The sequence below is a fragment of the Chenopodium album genome, chromosome 11 (genome assembly GCF_948465745.1).
Source record: "Chenopodium album chromosome 11, dcCheAlbu1.1, whole genome shotgun sequence".
Lineage (NCBI taxonomy): Eukaryota > Viridiplantae > Streptophyta > Magnoliopsida > Caryophyllales > Amaranthaceae > Chenopodium > Chenopodium album.
The window spans coordinates 10198414-10217350 of NC_137844.1; the positions used below are offsets into that span (position 1 = coordinate 10198414).

The 18937-nt window shown below is 33.2% G+C and overlaps 1 protein-coding gene across 2 annotated transcripts; it reads left to right on the forward strand.

Annotated features, from left to right (window-relative positions):
* The first annotated feature begins 5498 nt into the window (after positions 1 to 5498).
* LOC145567367 (transcription factor BIM2-like) lies at positions 5499 to 14197 on the forward strand. 2 transcript variants are annotated; one of them, XM_081626629.1, is made up of 12 exons: positions 5499 to 5764; positions 6087 to 6363; positions 6525 to 6599; positions 9194 to 9571; positions 10691 to 10784; positions 10867 to 10991; positions 11230 to 11338; positions 11961 to 12030; positions 12105 to 12200; positions 12678 to 13132; positions 13518 to 13647; positions 13752 to 14197. In XM_081626629.1, the coding sequence occupies exons 2-12, from the start codon at positions 6324 to 6326 to the stop codon at positions 13851 to 13853; spliced, it is 1674 nt and encodes a 557-aa protein (XP_081482755.1). In that variant the 5' UTR covers positions 5499 to 5764; positions 6087 to 6323; the 3' UTR covers positions 13854 to 14197. The 2 variants fall into 2 exon arrangements, with proteins under 2 accessions (XP_081482755.1, XP_081482756.1); XM_081626630.1 differs by having other exon boundaries at positions 9200 to 9571.
* The last annotated feature ends 4740 nt before the right edge of the window (positions 14198 to 18937 follow it).

Here is an 18937-nt window from a genome sequence, read left to right on the forward strand (position 1 = left end):
TCAAACCAAAAGTATTCAAGCTTACAAAGAGGGAGGTAAAATCATGTACAAACACCAGTAAAACCAAAAAGATTATGTGAAGGGCAGGTTAACTAATCTGGAAGAACTATTCAAAAAAAAGGAAGAAGACAATTTTAACAATTTAGGTGAGTCTGCTGATGAAACAATCTGCAATACAATGTATGATAAAAAATCGAACAAAAAAGAAAAATTCAGAAAAATAGATGAAGAAATTGAAATAATTGCACACAAATTGATAAACGTAAATTCAATTACTCAAATTGAACTCATAAATAAAGAAACTCACAATTTTATCCAGCAGAAAAGAGCTCTAAAAGACTTTATACCTGTTAGTATCATATAATCCTTCCCCACCATCTCCACTAATGGGAAGTATTTCTCCTTATATTCTAATTGCCTCTTTTAAATCCACTAATATGTTCTAAATAATTTTTTTCTCTTCATTAAAAAAACCCAGCAAGTTAAATTGAAACAATCTAACTATAAAGTTAGGCAACAAATTTAAAACTATAGATTTATAATACTTGATTCATCAAAGTGAAATTCAAATGGAAAATGGCTAAAAAAATAGAATTCAACGAAAACATACAACATTATAGACTCAATAACACTATATAATGCAGAATGTTTAGCAAAATAGCATCGAAAATTCGATCAAAAACAACAAACAAGTTAAAAATATATAAAACTCATAATGAATGAACACAAAAACAAAGCATGTATTGAAATATCATCCTATTAGAACAATCAGACTATAATTCAACAATTAGAACTATTCTACATCAGACATAACATCAGTGAGATGCATAGTAATATAATTTTCTGTCTAAACATGAAAACTGAGGGGAATCATTGTTATTTGTTGAACTGATGGCAGACAAGGACATATAGAGTAAACCTTCAACATATAAGGTAAACTTTAGAACATAGTAAGATAACTTTAGAACATAGATTGAAAAACTTTATAACATATAAAGAAACTTTAGAACATAAGAATTAGATCCACCATTGCTTTGTTCTAAATAAATTTTCTCTTCTCATCATAGTATCACACATACATCCAGAGAAAAATCTCAAGCAAATTCACAAAATAAAAAAAAAATCTGGAAAAAAATTTAAAAAATAAAATCGAAAATTAAAACGAACAAATTGAAAATAAAAACGAAGAAATCTAAAGATATTAACTCTAAAATTGATGAAAGTACGAACAAAACTAAGAAAAATCGAAAAAAAAACAGAAAAATCGCAATTAAAAATCGCATGAAAATTTGAATAGAAATGTGGAAAAAAAAATCAAGGATTAAAATGAAATCAGAATTTTTTAAGAATTGATAAACTTACCAGAGTATGAATTTGTTGATGAAGATGATGAAGTTTGGCTAGGTTTGAGTTTTGAGGAGAGAGAAGATGCTGAGGGGAGAGAATCAGAGAATATGTTGAGGAGAGAGAAGGAATAGCCTTGAGTTTTATTTTGTTTGAAAGGGAAAAAAAATTGTAAAGAATTACAGAAATGCCATTACTAAAGGATCAATTTAGATGGTAAGATCAAAACTAATGAATGGCTGAGATTGGTTCTTATATAAGATTGGGTTCTTATATAGAGGAGGGTTCTTACATGAGCCTTTTATATATATATATATATATATATATATATATATATATATATATATATATATATATATATATATATATATATATGAATCTATGACTCTACATCTTCAATTTTTTAAATTTTTTATTAATTATATCTCATTTATCTTAATAACTATTCAATAGTCCAAGATTAAAAAAATAAATAAATTTTTTGCTTTTATTCAATTTTGTTGGCAGTTTGTTAAGGGAGTAAGGCTCTAGAATTAGGCGGAAAAATTTTGGTTTTAGAAGCGACACGTGTACTCTAGGATGTAGTTTCGGTAATTACTTTAGTATATACTATATTTAGATAGATACATTCAGTGGCGGAGCCACGTTGGACATGTCCCCCATTTTCAATTTTTTTTTTTTTTTTTGTTTAACTAGTAAGTAAGAATAAATAGTTTACTTATTCAAGTTACTAGAGTGTACCCGTGCAAAATGCACGGGATATATATTATATTAGAAAGATATTAAATATAGAATATAAGAAAAATATATTTAAAAAACGGAAAGTTGATTTTGATGTCATAACTTAGACCCTATTCTTTTGAGCTGCTATGGTCTGTTGTGCACTTGTGGTCTGATTTGCTCTGCTAAAGCCTGCTTAGTTCTGCTCTACCGAGTATTAATAATCTGCTCTATTCTGCTGAAATATGATGTTCTCTGCTATGCTCAAAAGCCCAAAAGAACATGATTTTACTCTTATATGTCGATGGCCATGCAATGTGGCCAGCTCTTATGGGACTTACTTTGTCAAAACTATAGAGGTTGCCTTTTTAGTGTTATAGGGGTTACTTGGTTAGTATTATAAGGGTGATTCCATCAATGCTTTAGGTTTTACTTTAATCTTTTGCAAGCAGTTATTCGGTGAGGCCAGTCACGCAAAAAGAGTGTTGTACTTTTAATTTTTTTGTGTTAATGATAAGAGAAGTGGAAGTTTTTTAGAGAGTAGTCCCTAAAAAATGCATATAATTGAAGGAATGAATATTTTGAGTGTTATGGTGAATTGTTGATAAAGGGACTGTATACCCGTGCTAATGCATGGCATATTATACTATATACACACAAAAAAAAAAAAAAAACACACACACACACACACACAAAATGAAATGTTAGTAGTGTTTTTTTTTAAAAAAGGTAAAATATTAGCAGCAGTCCCTTGAAATAAATTTTAAAAAAAAATATAGTGGGATGGGTAGTTATGGCCTTTTTTTTTTTTAATAACTAAATGCATGAGAGTTTAGCAATGGGGCTTTGGAGGCTTCTCGTTAAATCGACTCTACAATTATATTATAGATTACCTAAACATAAGCATGGTCTGGTGGTTGTAGCGCATGAATAGGGTGTGCTCCTCTCTTTGTCTCAGATTCTATTCCTTAAGGTTTTTACATTTCATTTAACAGTTGGTTTTTTTGTTCTGTTTTGTTTTTTTTTCTATTGTGTTTGGAATTTATTTAATATTTGCTTTTCTATGTCTTGTTTTAATTTGATAATTAAAAAAAAAAAAAATTTGCAATTTTTTTTTCCGAATGTAACCTAAACTCCTTTATATCTATTATTAAAATTTGTTAATTACTATCTCAAAAAGGAGGCCTTTGTGAATTAATACCCCTAAAAAAAAAGTTGTTAATTACTAGCCATAAAATTGATTATTTCTAGCAATTACTACCTTTTTTTTCGTAATCAGCCTACTTAACCTCTTAATAACATCATTAGTCGTCTAAATTTTAATTAGTAGTTTTTAAATCTCAATTAATTAAATAAATCCTCGCACCACCTCCAACAACCCCAATTACCACTTCAGGAAGCTCTGATCCCCCACCGTGAAACTTACTTCCCTCTCAATCCCCCACCATGAAACCCACCCCTCCTATACCCCCACCACGAAATTCACCCCTTTTCCATTCCCCCACCACTATTCCAACCTATTCCCCTTCCCCCACCACGAAACCCATCCCCTTTCCATTCCCCAACAACGAAACGCAACCCCATGACGTAACTGGGCTATTTCCGGGGGGCCATGAAGGAGAGAGGCGGTAATAATCGGGTTAGGGAAATGAAGAGGATGAGTTTTAAGGATTGGGAGGAGCGGTAATCGCGACGGGAGAACGAGATGGGGGGTAGGTTTAGTGGTGGATGACCAAGAGGAGGGTGGATTTTGTGGTGGGGGAGCTGCCGAAGGTAGTAAAGGGGGTTTTCGGAGGTGGTAGGGAGGTGGTACAAGGGTATATTTAATTAGTTAAGGTTTACAAGTTGCTAATTACAGTATGATCAAATAATAATGTCATTAAGAGGTTAAGTAGGTTGATTAGGAAAAAAAGGTAGTAGTTACTAGAATTTATCAATTTTAGAGATAGTAATTAACAACCTTTTTTTTAGGGGTAGTAATTCACAAAGACCATCTTTTAAGGTAGTAAGTCACAAATTTTTCTATCTATTATCAAATTGTTCAAAGGCTTATTATATGATTTTTTGACAAGTTAATTGATTCGTACTTATCATTTATTGAATTACATATTATAGAAATTGGGTTACGTATAAACAAAATTTTATTCCTTTGTTGGATAATATTTGATATGTAACTTTTAACAACTCCTCTTTTACCATATAGCTGATATAGGAATACTACCATATGTGATTTCAAATAAATATTGAATAATTTATGTGATCAAATTTTTTTTCTTGAGATTTTTATCGAATTATTAAACCTCTGACATTTGTCTCCCCGAATTGAAAATCCTGGCTCCGCCATTGGATAGATCAGTCCATGATGAGGTTTTAACCTTTTCATTTATGGTGTCAGGTCGTTTAGTATTACATTTTGGAACTCAAAGTTAATTGTTGGGTAACGTTTACTTTTGTAACGGCGTAATATAAATTCATTAATGAATCCTCTATATTAAAGTGATATGTACACGTGTTTGTCTGTTTATTTATTATTATTTTTATCGAGGTTATTTTGAGTGGATATCATTTAATTATGTAATCTACAACTCGAATTTAAACGACAAAAAAATACCGGTTCAATAAATTTATCACATCGCAATTCAATAAACTACGTTATCATCACTTGAACCTATTCTCAAATTCTCATATATTTTCACTCTTCCTTATCTTGTACGGAGTATAATCCATATTCTCAATATAGAATGCATTGCAAGTTTGGTAAAACTTAGAGTTTACTAAAAAGATTATGGGAAAATTCATATAGTTCTAAAAATGATAAGTGTAATTCGGTGCATTGTTCAAGCATCCAAGCCCACTTGTATTAATGAACATCCATCTTAATACTATTGAAAACATGCAATAACCCAACTGTCCTTAATTACCTTCAAAAATCATGTTATGTTAGCAAACTTAACATTAACATAAAACCTAGGACACCAAAAAGGAAACAATAAAACACAAGACACACAAAGTTTGACAGCTAAATAATAATTTTTCAACTCTCAAACTATTTTTATCTTTTCCATTTTCCAAATAACCATAAATTTTAAAAAAGAATTTTAAAAAAAAAAAATGTAATGAACTTTAGTGTTGGTCCAATGTGATTGGGTAAGGTAAAAATTGAGTGATACACAAATTGATGTTTCTACTTTATAGTGCAAAACCATATTATAAAAACAATAATTATAATGAAAGGGTATCTGAGATTATTATTTTTGATTAAAGTGCTCCTCGGGATTGCCAAAATCATAAAAAATTCCCAAATCTTAACATCTCATTATCATCATCTTTAAATCTTAATATTTCTCCCCACACTCCCTCATTTTTTTATTTTATTTTTTTTAATATTCATTAATAATAATCATAATTTTTTTTTAAAAAAAACACCTAATTATGTTAACGGAGAAAATCGAGAGTAAAAACGCCGTTAAAATACCCGCCGCAACGACGTGAATATAACGCCGTTTACAGAAACAGCAACACTGTATAAAAGATCTCCTCACTGCAGTAAAGAGGTTTTTTGAAGAGAGAGAAACTCATGTTTTAGAGAGAGAAAGTGAAGAGAGAGAAAGTGTAAGGGAGAGAGCAGAGCAGCGCCTATCGCGCGTCAAGCAATTTTCTTGAGGAGAGAGAAAATATATTACTCACCAAAGATCAAAGCGTAATTCTTACTACATTTTTTTGTTGATTATTTTGAATTCTATAGGATTTGATTCTGCTAAATAGTTGTTTTTGAGTTTGATTTTTGTTTGAGTTTTTTCGTTGTTAGATCTTGTGATTGATTATGAATTCTATTGGATTGTTTGTGATTTCGAGGATTTTATCTGAATTATGCATAATTCTGTTGATTTTCGTGATTTTGATTAGTGTTTCATCTGAATTTTGCATAATTCTGTTGTTTTTCGCAGTTTAGATGCGTAATTCAGTTGTTGTTTTCACGTTTGATGCGTAATTGTGATTTTGTTTCTGGAATTGAATTGCAGATTTGCAGAAATTTGAATTTAGTTGAAGAAGAGTTGACAGAAGCAGCAGTTTTTGAAGAGAGAGAAAGTGAATGTGGTTTTGGATCTTCTGCGTAATCTCATTCATGCAAAATATGATTGCATGATTTTGGATCTGATTTTCTGGATTTGAATTTCTCCAACGTTCAAATTATCGCGAAATTCAGCTGAATTTCTTCATAATTTGATAATTCAGTTGGAATTTTAGGGTTTTTTTTTATGGAGCTTCCTCAATCCCGCCCTTTCGGAGCCACACAAGGTAGAATTTCCGTAAAAAACGTTTCGATTAATTTTATTTTTATATTTAATAATTGATGAAATGAAAGATAAAATTCACATGGTAATTTGTATTTTTGTACCGTATATTTTCATTTTTATGAAAACTTTATATTAATTTATTTTGGTTGGTTGGAAGTACAGGTAGAAAAGCTACGCATGACTTTCTTTCTCTCTACAGTCACTCATCTCTTCAGCAAGATCCAAGGTCTTCTCACGGTAAATTTCTTTTTTATTTTTTCCTCTCTCCTTATCGGTGATCGGATTTTCCGATTCTAGTGGTACCGTAAGAGGGTGACACGGGATAAAGTCTTGTACGCGTATATGGAATTATAGATTTTGAGAGATTTAAATATTTCTACTAGTAGTTAATGAAACTTTTTGTTTTGCTAAAATTTAATAAGCACATCTAATGTTTTTAGGGGTTAGTTTGTGCCTTTATGCATGTGAGTTTTATAAAAGGGAAAATAAAAAAATAAAATAGTTATACTTTATAATACAGTAATAATTATTTGGCTAAAGATGGGATTGGAGGAGGGGGGACTAGGGGAGTATATAAAACCATATAATATAATTAGGCTATCACAAAAAAGATGAATCATGCATGTGACGACCAAAAATGAAATATCTTTCCTCCTAACAAATCGCATTTTATATGCGATTTTGGTTGGTTAGAGCGATGACTTTTGTTGGATGAGAAAAATGGTAGTGAAAGTAGGCTTTTATTCTTTCAGCCCAAATCTGGAATAATAGATCTGGGTTCTGGCCCATGGGCCCAAATATAAAGCCAGAAATTTGGAGGGCCACTTAGTCTTGGACACGTCACACGTGAGGGAGAGGGGGTTGGCTTTTGTGGGCCCCATCTTGGGGGAGACACTGACTGATTGATGTTACGTGAGGCCCAACCCACATAGAAAATGCAAAATCCTTTTTTTTTTTTTGATGTGGGTCTTCAGAAAATACGCACGCTCTTGTCTCTGACAGTGATGTTTGGGCATTCAAGGCTAAGAAGAGAGAGAAAGAGAGAGAGAGAGAGATCCAAGTCGTGTGGTTCAGTGGTTGTCCTTTATGCAATTTGGCTTTTACCCTTTTATTATATGTAGTCCTGTCCAAAATTGTTTTTGAGTCTGTTTTGGTATAAGTTCTTTTCAAGATTAATCATACTTCAATGTTTAGGCCAAGTTCTCGGATTAAAATGATTTTACCGGATTAAATCTTAATTGAAATTGATTTTTACTTATTAGAAGTTAGAACTGATTTGCTCTAATGACAAATTCTAGTGATGGACGGTCTAATGGGTTATATTGGGTAAACAAATACGGAGTACAAAGTAGATAATAAGTTCACAAGGATGTAAATGTCGCCTTCTATTGATCAATGAAAAAGATAAAAAATGCACTATTTGATAGGGGACTGATTCGCATTGCATTCTATTTGAATTTGGTTTTAGAATATATTCCACTACCCTCTAATTGACTACACACTCCCTATACCACAGAAGATAGAATTACTTTGCAATTAGTTACATGGAATTTGAGCCATGGATTGATTGCATGTAAAAATCTCAGGGATGTGAAAAATCTAATTTCAAGCTAGAAAATTTTCGTTACACAAGTAGTTCTTTGAAGCTTGAGAAAAGTACATCAAATTGAAATGCAAAGGCAGAGTATCATTGTGTGTTTGTAGTCTTTTGTACACAGATTATACACAAACATGAATTAATGTCAAGAAGCATGCCTTAAAAAATATTTCTTGCAATCACTTGGACTCAAACTCGGCTATTTAATGAAAACTATCCATTAATATGGACTATGATCTTACATGAACTGTCAAAGTATCCATTCCTATGTACACCATATTTTTCCTACATATTTTTTTTTCAATTTATAAATGGACAATAAGCTTCTGAATTTATGCCTTGTAGCTGTAATATTGTTTTGTTTCAAATACTTCTCAATAATGATTAGTGATTGCATTGTCTCTTTGATGAGAGTGGATTTCACAATTATGGCAACTTGGTGATTCTAACATTTAGACCAGGACATTTCATTTCTTTGCTGCATTAGTTTCAGTTAAGTATTTGTTTGCAGTCTATTTTATTATGCTTGTGACTCATGGTAGCTGAACTACAGTGTTTTGCAATTGCTAAACATGGCCACTGTATAAATATTATGCATGCAATATGTTTATACAGCTACATGTATCTCGTGTAAATCTATTCTTCACCCTTTATTATTGGTCTGGTTTGAATGTTTTTTTGTCTGAGGTCTTACAAATTAATACTTTCTCCGTTTCTTTTTAGTTGACACGTTTCTTTAGTCGCGTTTGCCAATGCACAAATTCAATCATTAATATCTTTAATTACCGATAAGCAAAAATTATTAAAAGCTGATATTTTGAAAATATACATTGTGACGAATCTAACAAGATCCCACTTGAGTGTATTTTTCTTCACATATAAATCACAAAACATGGTCAAAAGGAGATGTATGAATAATGCTAAAGTCAAAACGTATCAACGAATAAAAAACGGAGGTAGTAACTAATTGAGCAGTAATATGAATGATCGAAGAAGAAACAGATAGTTGTTTGCACTTCCTTATTTGTCTACTAGTTATACGGTTATACCATATAACTTTAACTTTATCTGGTTCTTTTGTCTGAGGTCTTACTCTTACAAATTAATAATTAATTGAGCGGTAATATGAATGATCGAAGAAGAAATAGATAATTGTTTGCACTTCCTTATTTGCACTTCCTGAGCAGTAAAATGTTTAAGTGTATAACTTTATCTGTCTTTTCAACTCTGAAAGGAGCAGGAGGTTTGCTTAAAACACATAATTTCCTCCAACCACTTGAAGGAGAAGAAAAGCCTGGTCCTAAGGAAGACAACTTGGTAGATATAAATGCTAAGCCTCCATCTGCGGCTCCTCCTACTTCAGTAGTTGAACATGTATTGCCTGGTGGGATTGGAACATACAGCATAAGTCACATTTCCTATTTTAATCCAAAGGTGCCTAAGCCAGAGGAGAATATCTTCTCAGTGGCTCCAGCAACCAGCAATGATAAAAATGATGACAATTCAAATTGTAGCTCATATACGGGAAGTGGTTTCACATTGTGGGACGAATCAACTGTGAAAAAGGGAAATACAGGGAAAGAGAATTTGGGGGATGAAAACATAGTAAAAGGTAAATGTCTAATTCATTCTTTCAACTTAGATTAAGCATTGCATGGCAGGTTGATACTCGATTTAAGTAATTTACTATCTAGACATTAGTCCAATAATAATTATTGTGTTCATGTTTTAGTTTGGCATACAAGACAACTTAGAGGGCCCAATTGAAGTAGAAAGGTAATATACTATACAGACCTCTGCAAGCATGATGCTTGTTGTCATAGTGATGCTTTCAAAGTGTTTTTATGGGAATTGGAGGTTACACTCACATCAATTTACCACTCCATCACATATTAAACCTCTCACTTATATATTAGGGAAAAAAAAGAGGCTATCTGGTAAACTAGCTCACTGTTGAACTAGAGAGAGGAAGGGCAGTAAATCCCACATAAGTGTGAGTATCAAATTGTCCCCTCTCTTACAGTTTGCTGGAGAACTATCTCTCTAAATAGCCTTACTTGTATTTTAGGGTGTCACAATATAATTTTTTCTTGAAGTCACTATCTACTCTGATTTCTTCATCATGCCAATCTTCATGTCATTTAAAAGGAAAAATATGGGACTGAGGGAGGATTTAATGTTGCTACAATCGCATTTGAGTTGAAAACAGTTTGCTTGCACAAGCGCTTTTTTCATGATAGAATTTGGACATGCTAATATGTACATTCGGACTTTGATTTGGACAGGGTGTAAGAGTGGCAAGGTTAATTGAGTTAATTTAAATTTTAAATGCAGAGAAGCAGCTAATATGAAAGGGGTACAAAAATGGGCTCATATAAAATACAGAGAATTGAATACTTGCAAGTGTTGTAACTCTCAAATTTCCTCAAGTATTGATATAAGTTTTGGTTGAAGTGATTGCTCTGGGTCAGAGACTCAGAGTACTACTACAGTAGTATTCCACATAAATCTACTTTCCAATAACTGTAGGCTTTCTTTACATAACTTACCTTCCTGTTCTAAGGCTAACTAGATCAAGGTTTATCAGGAATTTGATACTTGATTTTCGATAGACTTTTGTTCCATCCCAATTTCTGATACTAGGGAACTTGTGAAGTTTCTCTCTATAAGTATTACTACATTTTTATGAACTTCACTAGATTTTGAGAAATCCCTTGATTTTGATGTACAGAGTCAACAATAAAAATGGGGCAATGGCCTTTGGACCGGCCGTCACAGTCTTCTTCGAACCACCGCAGCAGTGTCAGCCCTCTCTCGTCTTCTCAGTCAGTAACTTACCCTATTTATATTTCTCTCATCCTCACCAGCAACTATGTCCAACTGATAAGGGAATTGGAAATTTTATAGGGCATTAATTCAGAACAGTCAAAGCTTTATGGAGATGATCAAATCAGCAAAGGGTCCTCATTCCGTGGAGGAAGAGGTTGAAGAGGATTTGAGCCTAAAAAAGGAAAGCAGCTCTTCTCTAAAGGGTTAGTATGCTCATTGTAATAGGAGTTGGGTTGTATTTGGCGTCATGAACTTCTTTATATCACTCTGTCTCTTTTTTAATTGATAAAGAAATGCAGTTGTAGATGAAACTTGTCTTTGAACTTATGTTTTCTCTTGATAATACAACCTTTTTTTGATTGACTTCATGGGTTATAATTAAGGATATCTCATTCAATTAAGATGTAGAGGTTCTAACCATTGAAATTGATGATTCTACAGGAGACTTACGTGTAAATGTTGGTGGAAAGAGCAGTGATCAGAAAGCTATCACCCCTCGGTCCAAACACTCTGCAACAGAGCAGCGAAGAAGATGCAAAATTAATGACAGGCAAGTTTACCTCAGCCTAAATAATGAACTGATTTGTAAACCAAAGCAGGCTTTTTAAAACTGTATGAATTAGATGGAGCACCTGCTAGATGCACCATGTGACTTGTGCCTCAGAAGAAATTGTTTATCTGTTCCCATTCCTTTGACTTGTTGCTGCATTATCTGGGAGTTGTCATCTAAGTGACATCTGATTATTTGCCATATTGGATTGAGACTAAATTTTTTGTTTCCAAAGTCTTTAGCAAGATAAACAGTAAGAAGATATCAAATTAATGCAAAAGAGCAGTTCCTATATGTTAGAGTGTTAGACTCATCAATAGTGTCTGATTGGATAGGGTGTCCGACATCTGTCTGCCGAATTTTTTCTAGGTTTTCTGATATTCTATGAAAAATCACACCCATCTCAACCCAGATGTTCTGATATTCTATATTTCTATGTAGATGCAATACGGTCATGGCAAGGTAGGTGAAGAATTGTGCAACATAGATTCTAATTGTGAAATGTGGTCCAGAAAAAGTCGCCTGTTAATCTAGTTTAAAATTCTCCCTGCATGCATTTTAGAAACTTGATGTCCCAAGCAAGAGTTACTGTCTTATTGACACCTCTTTTTTGCCTTTGCAGATTTCACATGTTGAGAGAACTCATTCCTCACAGTGACCAAAAGAGAGATAAGGCATCATTTCTGTTAGAGGTATGAGCACAGGCACCTTCTCTTATCTGACATAGTGCTGTCCAGAATACCCCCTGATATCTGTATTTATGCAGGTTATTGAATACATTCAGTTTCTACAAGAAAAGGTAAATAGATACGAAGGGTCATACCCTGGATGGAATAGTGAACCACCCAAGTTGAATCCATGGGTAAGTTCTTCAGTGTTTTTTACAGGTTACACTAGCAATATGTATACTCTAAAAGGATTTCTTCCTTGCTTCAGGGCAACAACTATTACACCGGTTCATTCAGATTGATATTGTGTAGAGTTAAAAGTAATGTTTGTTATGTTAGCTACCGTTAGATGGTTATAGTGGTATTTGATAGAACCAGTGTGTGGCTGTTACTTAGCAAATAGACCAACTTTTAGGTTAGAAAGCCAAAATCCATCTCCAAAAGGTTACTCAAACTAACTTTTGCATTTTGGCTGAAAGGCCGAAAGATTATACCAAACAAAATTTTTGATTATTTGACCACATGAAATAGTCATTAGTTACTAAAAAAGTTGTAAAAAAAAACCATTTACCAAACAAGGGCTTAATACTCATTTTATTATTTTTGTGTGTTTTGAAGTATTATGGAAACTTTTTAAGTAAACCGTTCATTTTTTATTTTGTTTAATGCAGAGAAATAGCCATGGGGCAACTGAGAGTTTTGTTGATCAGTCTCGAGCAGTGAATGCTAGTCCTGTGTTGATGTTTGGTGCCAAAGTTGATGAGAAAGCTACTCCTGCTGTTTCATTGAATGTCACGTGCAATCCCCAAACCCCAGCAGAATGTAGCATGATCAATGCTATCAATGTCAAGGCAGTTGATCAGCAGCCTGGAAAAACTAATAAAGCAGGATCAATTTCTCCACCACTGCAGCATGATATCCACGCTCCTATCATTAATAGTTGTGCTGTTGCACCACCTACTGTGAGGCTTCCAACTGAGGGAGGCAATGCTTCATTCCCTCAATTGCAGTTATGGCAAAGTAGAGCTTCTGCATCTGAGCCATCTCTTGCCACCAATAAACTGAAAGATCAAGAGCTGGCTCTTGAAGGTGGTACAATTAACATCTCAAGCGTATACTCTCAGGGGTGAGTAATCATAAACTCTATTTGTAGATGCTCTGTGATTAGATAAGGGAATATTTCACACTCTTCGTATCAAAGGTGATTGAAGATTATGCATAACCATTTTTGTACACTAAGTGAGAAGCAAGGAATCTGTCCTTGAAACTGTAGTATAGGTTTATAAGGGCAAACATGGCTTCTAGTAAATAAATGAACAGTAACTGAGTTATCTTTTAAGTCGTGATAATGTTTAAGGTTCCCAGTTTGTTGATCATCAGATTAAGATCATCTCTATTTTGGGAACTTTATTAAGAGAATACGTGATCTCAGGGGTTAATTGTATACATAAAAATTCATTCTACTGTTATTTTTCTTTCTACTAACTTGAATGGATATTAATTTTGAACAGGTTGTTGAGTACGCTGACAAGAGCTTTGCAGAGTTCTGGGGTAGATTTATCTCAAGCAAGCATTTCAGTTCAAGTTGACATAGGAAAGCGAGCGCATAATAGACAAGATTCCAAGGAGGCTGCTGGGAAGGTAAGCATAACTCAGATACTGGGCGAGTAAGAGAAAATTTTTAACACAAATGTTTCTAATATTGTGATTATATCTAAGCAAAAGACCTGCTTCTCTTTATTCAGGGTGTTGAAATTCCCAGTGGTAATCAATCTCTGCAACATGCTAGAGTCGATAGCACCAGTAGCGAGTCTGATCATGCAGTGAAGAGGCTCAAGACAGGCTAGATGTTATTTGGGAGGTTTGGTACATTCTTTTGCTTTGTGATTAGATCATTTTTTGCGGAGCTGTCCTGGCCCTCTGGTAAAATCGCCCATCCCTTCTTCTTCACCAGATCAACCAGTTGATAGCTTGAGCCAAATTGTACATGTTATTAATTTCTCTCTTCAATTTGTTTTTGCTTAGTCTTTCAGGACTTCTGATGAGTGAATAGGTAGTCCTACTTAGAATATTCTTTCATCTTAATTTTTCTTAATCTTTTCAACTTATGTATTTATATATAGGCATCCATATTAGTATATGAGGAGCTGCCTTTTAATTATGAGCTTCCATATTGAGAAGCTTTTATTAATTTTTTTTTTTAACTTCATTTTATAACTTGTATCTTGGCCTCTTGGGGGCTATAGCAGATTAATTAGCAGCTTATATACTGATAAGCATACTCTTTTTTGTTTTCCTTGCTACATGTAATAACAAATTCTAGGTAACTGTTATTAACCAATTAAATTCTTGAGATCAAGTCATTCAACAGAGTTTGAAATTTGGAGGATTTCGGCCATGTTCTCTTTACTTATTTAAAAATTTTGTTGCTTAATATCTTTAGAATTATACCATATTATATTAGCTGATTAGACCAAATCTTATGGAGTATTTGACTTTTGATATTACCAATATTTGGGGTTATGTATTAATATAAATTATGAATTACAAATACTCTTAGTTTGTGTTTGGATATACTCAATTCATTTCAAATGAAAGATTTCAATTTCAGAATTTGAATTCTTAGAATTCAATTCCAAAATATTTGTTTGGGAAATAGTAGAATTTTAATTCTTGGATTTCAAATTCCATCTGATGTATGAAGAAGAACAGATTTTCTACAGATATGCAAAGTAATTAGACATTGAAAAAAGTAAATTTATGATTAGTGGATAATTTTTAATTGAAGGAACAAACAAAATTTAAAAAAAAAAAAATTAACAAACAAAATTGACTAATTTATAATTGTACTGACTATCAATTTAAAGTTTAGGAACATTTTTTTTAGCGTCAATTTCTTCCAAAACAAAAATCAATTTTATGCTATTTTATTTAGTGTTCTTTGTTTTATTATTTAAATTGCAGTTTGATTGATTTATGTGAATCCAAAATTAAAGCTTCTACTATAGATTATAAACCCTAATTTTTTTTCCCCAATTTTATTATTAGAATGAAAATCATGAATTTACCTTCCAAATTAATGAAGTAGTAGCTTAATTTAGATGAAATTAAACCTTTATAAACTTGAATCTTGCTTCAATCAAACAAAACAATCTTGTAAACAACAAAATTTGTGTCAAGATTGTTCAAATAAGGAAATTTTGACATTTGCTACTAGCGAAAGCACCATGCTTCACATTTACTACCGTTTTAATTTTTTTATTTTATTTTACTACCACCCAAAACCCAAAATTATAGATATCACTACCTTTAGCCTTGTGCCGTTACCATTTCCGTTAGTGGGGCTCAACCACCGTCCAACCACCTGACTGCCACCTTCCAGCCACCGCTCCATCTTCAACCACCCTCATTGCCACCGTCCAACCTCCATTTCCTCATCAATGCCGGCGCGTAAACGATCCTCCGGCGCCGACGACCTCACCCATCCATTTCCCCCATCAACGCTGCCCCAAAACTACCATGACCAACTTGTCCAACCCACACCACCACACCACTGCAAAAACGACGACAGACACAAGCGGCGGCGGCTACGCATGAAATTCCCCCTCAACGCCCTCTGTCGCGATCCCTCATCCCCTTTCCCCCACAATCGGCGTCTCCTTGACCACCACAACACAAAAATCCGTTTCCCTTTCCCCCAAATCAACCCCTTTCCCCCAACCGAAAACAATCGATTTCCCCTTTCCCTAACCTGAATCGACCCCCCCCCTTCCCCTACCCAAAAACCAACACCAATGCCTTAAACCCATTCCCCGAAACCACCCTAAACGGGTTTTAGGGTTTCGAATTCACACGTTCAAGGTGGTTTTGGGCAGCGTGGACTTCTAGAAATGGTGGTGGTGGAGTTCGTCGGCGTCGGGGGACCGTTTGGGCGTTGGCACGAAGGACGAAAGTCGGCACACGGAGGGGGGATGGTGGCTGACAAGGAGGGGGAGGTGCCTGGGAAGTTTTTTCAAAAAGTTTTTATTTTTTTTTAATAAATTAAATTATTATTTAATGAAATAATGGGTTCCACTTATGTGAAGCAGGGTGCTTTCGCTGGTAGCAAATGTCAAATTTTCCTTCAAATAATGATGTATTTTTGGTGGACAGCAGCGGCGATGGCGGCTCTGCTACAATGGTTGTGACGGCGGAGGTGGCTTAGACGGCGTTGCAATGGCGTTTAAGCGACGATGGTTGAAGTATTTAAGCAATGGTGCCATGGTGGAGAAGGGAGAATTGTGGTAGAAGAGTACTCTGATAGTTGAAACCTTGAGGGTAGTGGTGGTGAGAGAAACAAGAATCTGAAATTACGTCAATTGTATTAGAATTTCAAATTCTTAGACCCTCTCCAATGTTGAGACTCAAGTGAGTATTTTTATGAGAGAGGGAGTATTTTTGCAATGTATACCAATAAGTTGGTATCTAAACTTAGCAACTCCAAAAGAAAGTTGCCAAGTTTAGATATTCAATTTTGAGTCTCATTTGATAAAAAGTGTAGGCCCCTTGTCAATATTCTAATATATTTTGTAATTTATTTAAATTTTACCTTTTTTTTAATCTTACAATATTTGATAATAAAAAAGAAATAGATTTGGTGAGCCATAATTGAAAGTGACATTTGTATACTTTAGAGAGTCTCACCATTGGGAAATTAGGCTTCACATAGTTGCTAAATTGAGAAGTGAGTATGGTATCACCATTGGAGGTAAAAAAAAACAACTCATTTTGTATTTCAATAGTCAAATTTGAGTCTCACCATTGGAGATGGTCTTAAAGCTACCCTTATGTTTGTAAGGGCTTGGATTTGGGCTAAATACAATTCCAAATTCTTGAGTTATCCAAACAGCCTATTTAGCTCAATTCCAAGATTTCAAATGAAATCCTAAATCCAAACAGACCAAAAGTGTTTATATATATATTTAAAAAAAATGATAAGGAAATCTCTAACTAGACCCAACCCTCATGATTTTTTTTAGTTATATATATATATATATATATATATATATATATATATATATATATATATATTTAAAAAAATGATAAGGAAATCCCTAACTAGACCCAACCCTCATGATTTTTTTTAGTTTTATATTTGCAAGCTAGACACTTAAGAGTTAGAAGCAGAGGGAAGGGTAAGGAAACTCATACCTCCAAGTACTCTTATTTGGTAGAATTCAAATCCCGAACCTTTAAAATATGAGGTTAGAACCTTATTAAGTAAGCCAATACTTTATTGGTTGTCATTAATCTTAAATGCTTTTAAACAACTTGTGAAGAAACTTGATCCAAACTAATTTGCTAAGGGTCATTTGGTATCAAAACACCTTCTCCGGTTTTTGTAATTTATAATGAAATCATAATTACGTAGCATCTAGTTTACTTAGCACATACAGTAACCCTGAGCAATACTTGGTATATTTCTTTTATAATCTAATACGAGTACTTCGTATGAAGTACAAGACAGAATTGTTACTAGCCAAACAGCTGCTCTAACACCCCTATATTACTTTCCAATAATAATAATACAAAACATGATTAAGAGAGTAGCTTAGAAGCATTACTACCACGTGATAACGTAAGGCTTTTAAAAACAGAGACTTGTAACGGAAGAAATACATTTTAGCTTTCATTAATTAACTGAAAATAGAAATAGTTTTTGAAACATAAATCTAAATGGTCCTCATACTAATTCATAATAGTGAACCTAGACTAAGTGATTTTGCCCTTTGTCCCCGATGCGACATTTAGCTCACGTTGAGTCATCGCCATCACCTATCTACTCATCGTAAATGATAAGTAGGGTCAAGCCAAAACAAAAGAGAAATACGCGTTAGCAAAACGCTAAGTACATATAAGTGCTAAACACGTAAATTAGTTTAATTGATTAACATTTTCTTTCGAAATATATAATTCTCATAAAACATGGTTATTCGAACTTTCCATAGGCAAGATTTCATATTTTGGAAAATATTCCAAAATGTATAATTTTCTAAAGTATTTTTCAATAAAGGTTGAATAATCAACCATTCCATAAACAATTTTCCCAACCTAAGTGTGCACACCCCTCAAGCTAGTAACTCATTTACATAGTTTATACCCAAGGAAATACTAGATCATACAAAGCTCATAGTCTTATCAATTTATCTCCGCGTAGTGGGAATCAAGAAAAATCCAATAAACATCTTTGATAAATCAATCTTCCAATTTCCATGTATGGGATGATTAAAATGATAACATTTCCCCTTTTAAACAATTTGTTAAACAAAGTAAGTTAACAAACAAGCTCATAAAGCATTTAAATATTTAAGATCGAACAATCGTTTTTATTGAAACATGCTTATAGAATTTAGATTATAAACATTTATAAATCATCGTTCAACATTCAAACATAGTTCATCATGTAAAAACATAAAACACATTTGCATATAAAATCACATAGTTAAAGATCTAGCCACGAATACGTACCTTGATCTTTGCACACAAGTACGGAACTCCTAATTACGAACTTGAAACTCTCCCTACAATAACCAATAACTCTTCAACAATAAAACCAAAGACATAGAATACAAACTCTAAACTAGTTGTGCATGAACAACTTAAATATTACATCCTTTTTATAAAATTAATACTTACTTTTTATAAAATTAATACTTACTTTTATAAACTAATCTTCGGTAATACATTAATAATAATAATAATAATAATAATAATAATAATGTATAAGTAAGAAGTAGTAGTAGACTAGTAGTAGTGCATAGGTAGTAGCATATAATTAGTAGTTGTAATTAAACTAATAATAATAAGTAAAGCAAATAATAATTATTTCAAAACAATTAGTCCAAAATAGAAGTGTTAAGGAAAAAGCCCAATTACTTTTAAGTGTTTATGG

What these genes read in the sequence shown, in the direction of transcription:
- LOC145567367 (XM_081626629.1), top strand. Translation starts at nt 6,324, where the DNA reads ATGGAGCTTCCTCAATCCCGCCCTTTCGGAGCCACACAAG. An exon ending in AGATGCAAAATTAATGACAG is followed by an intron (nt 11,339 to 11,960) that starts GCAAGTTTACCT and finishes TTGCCTTTGCAG; the next exon opens with ATTTCACATGTTGAGAGAAC. An exon ending in AGGCATCATTTCTGTTAGAG is followed by an intron (nt 12,031 to 12,104) that starts GTATGAGCACAG and finishes GTATTTATGCAG; the next exon opens with GTTATTGAATACATTCAGTT.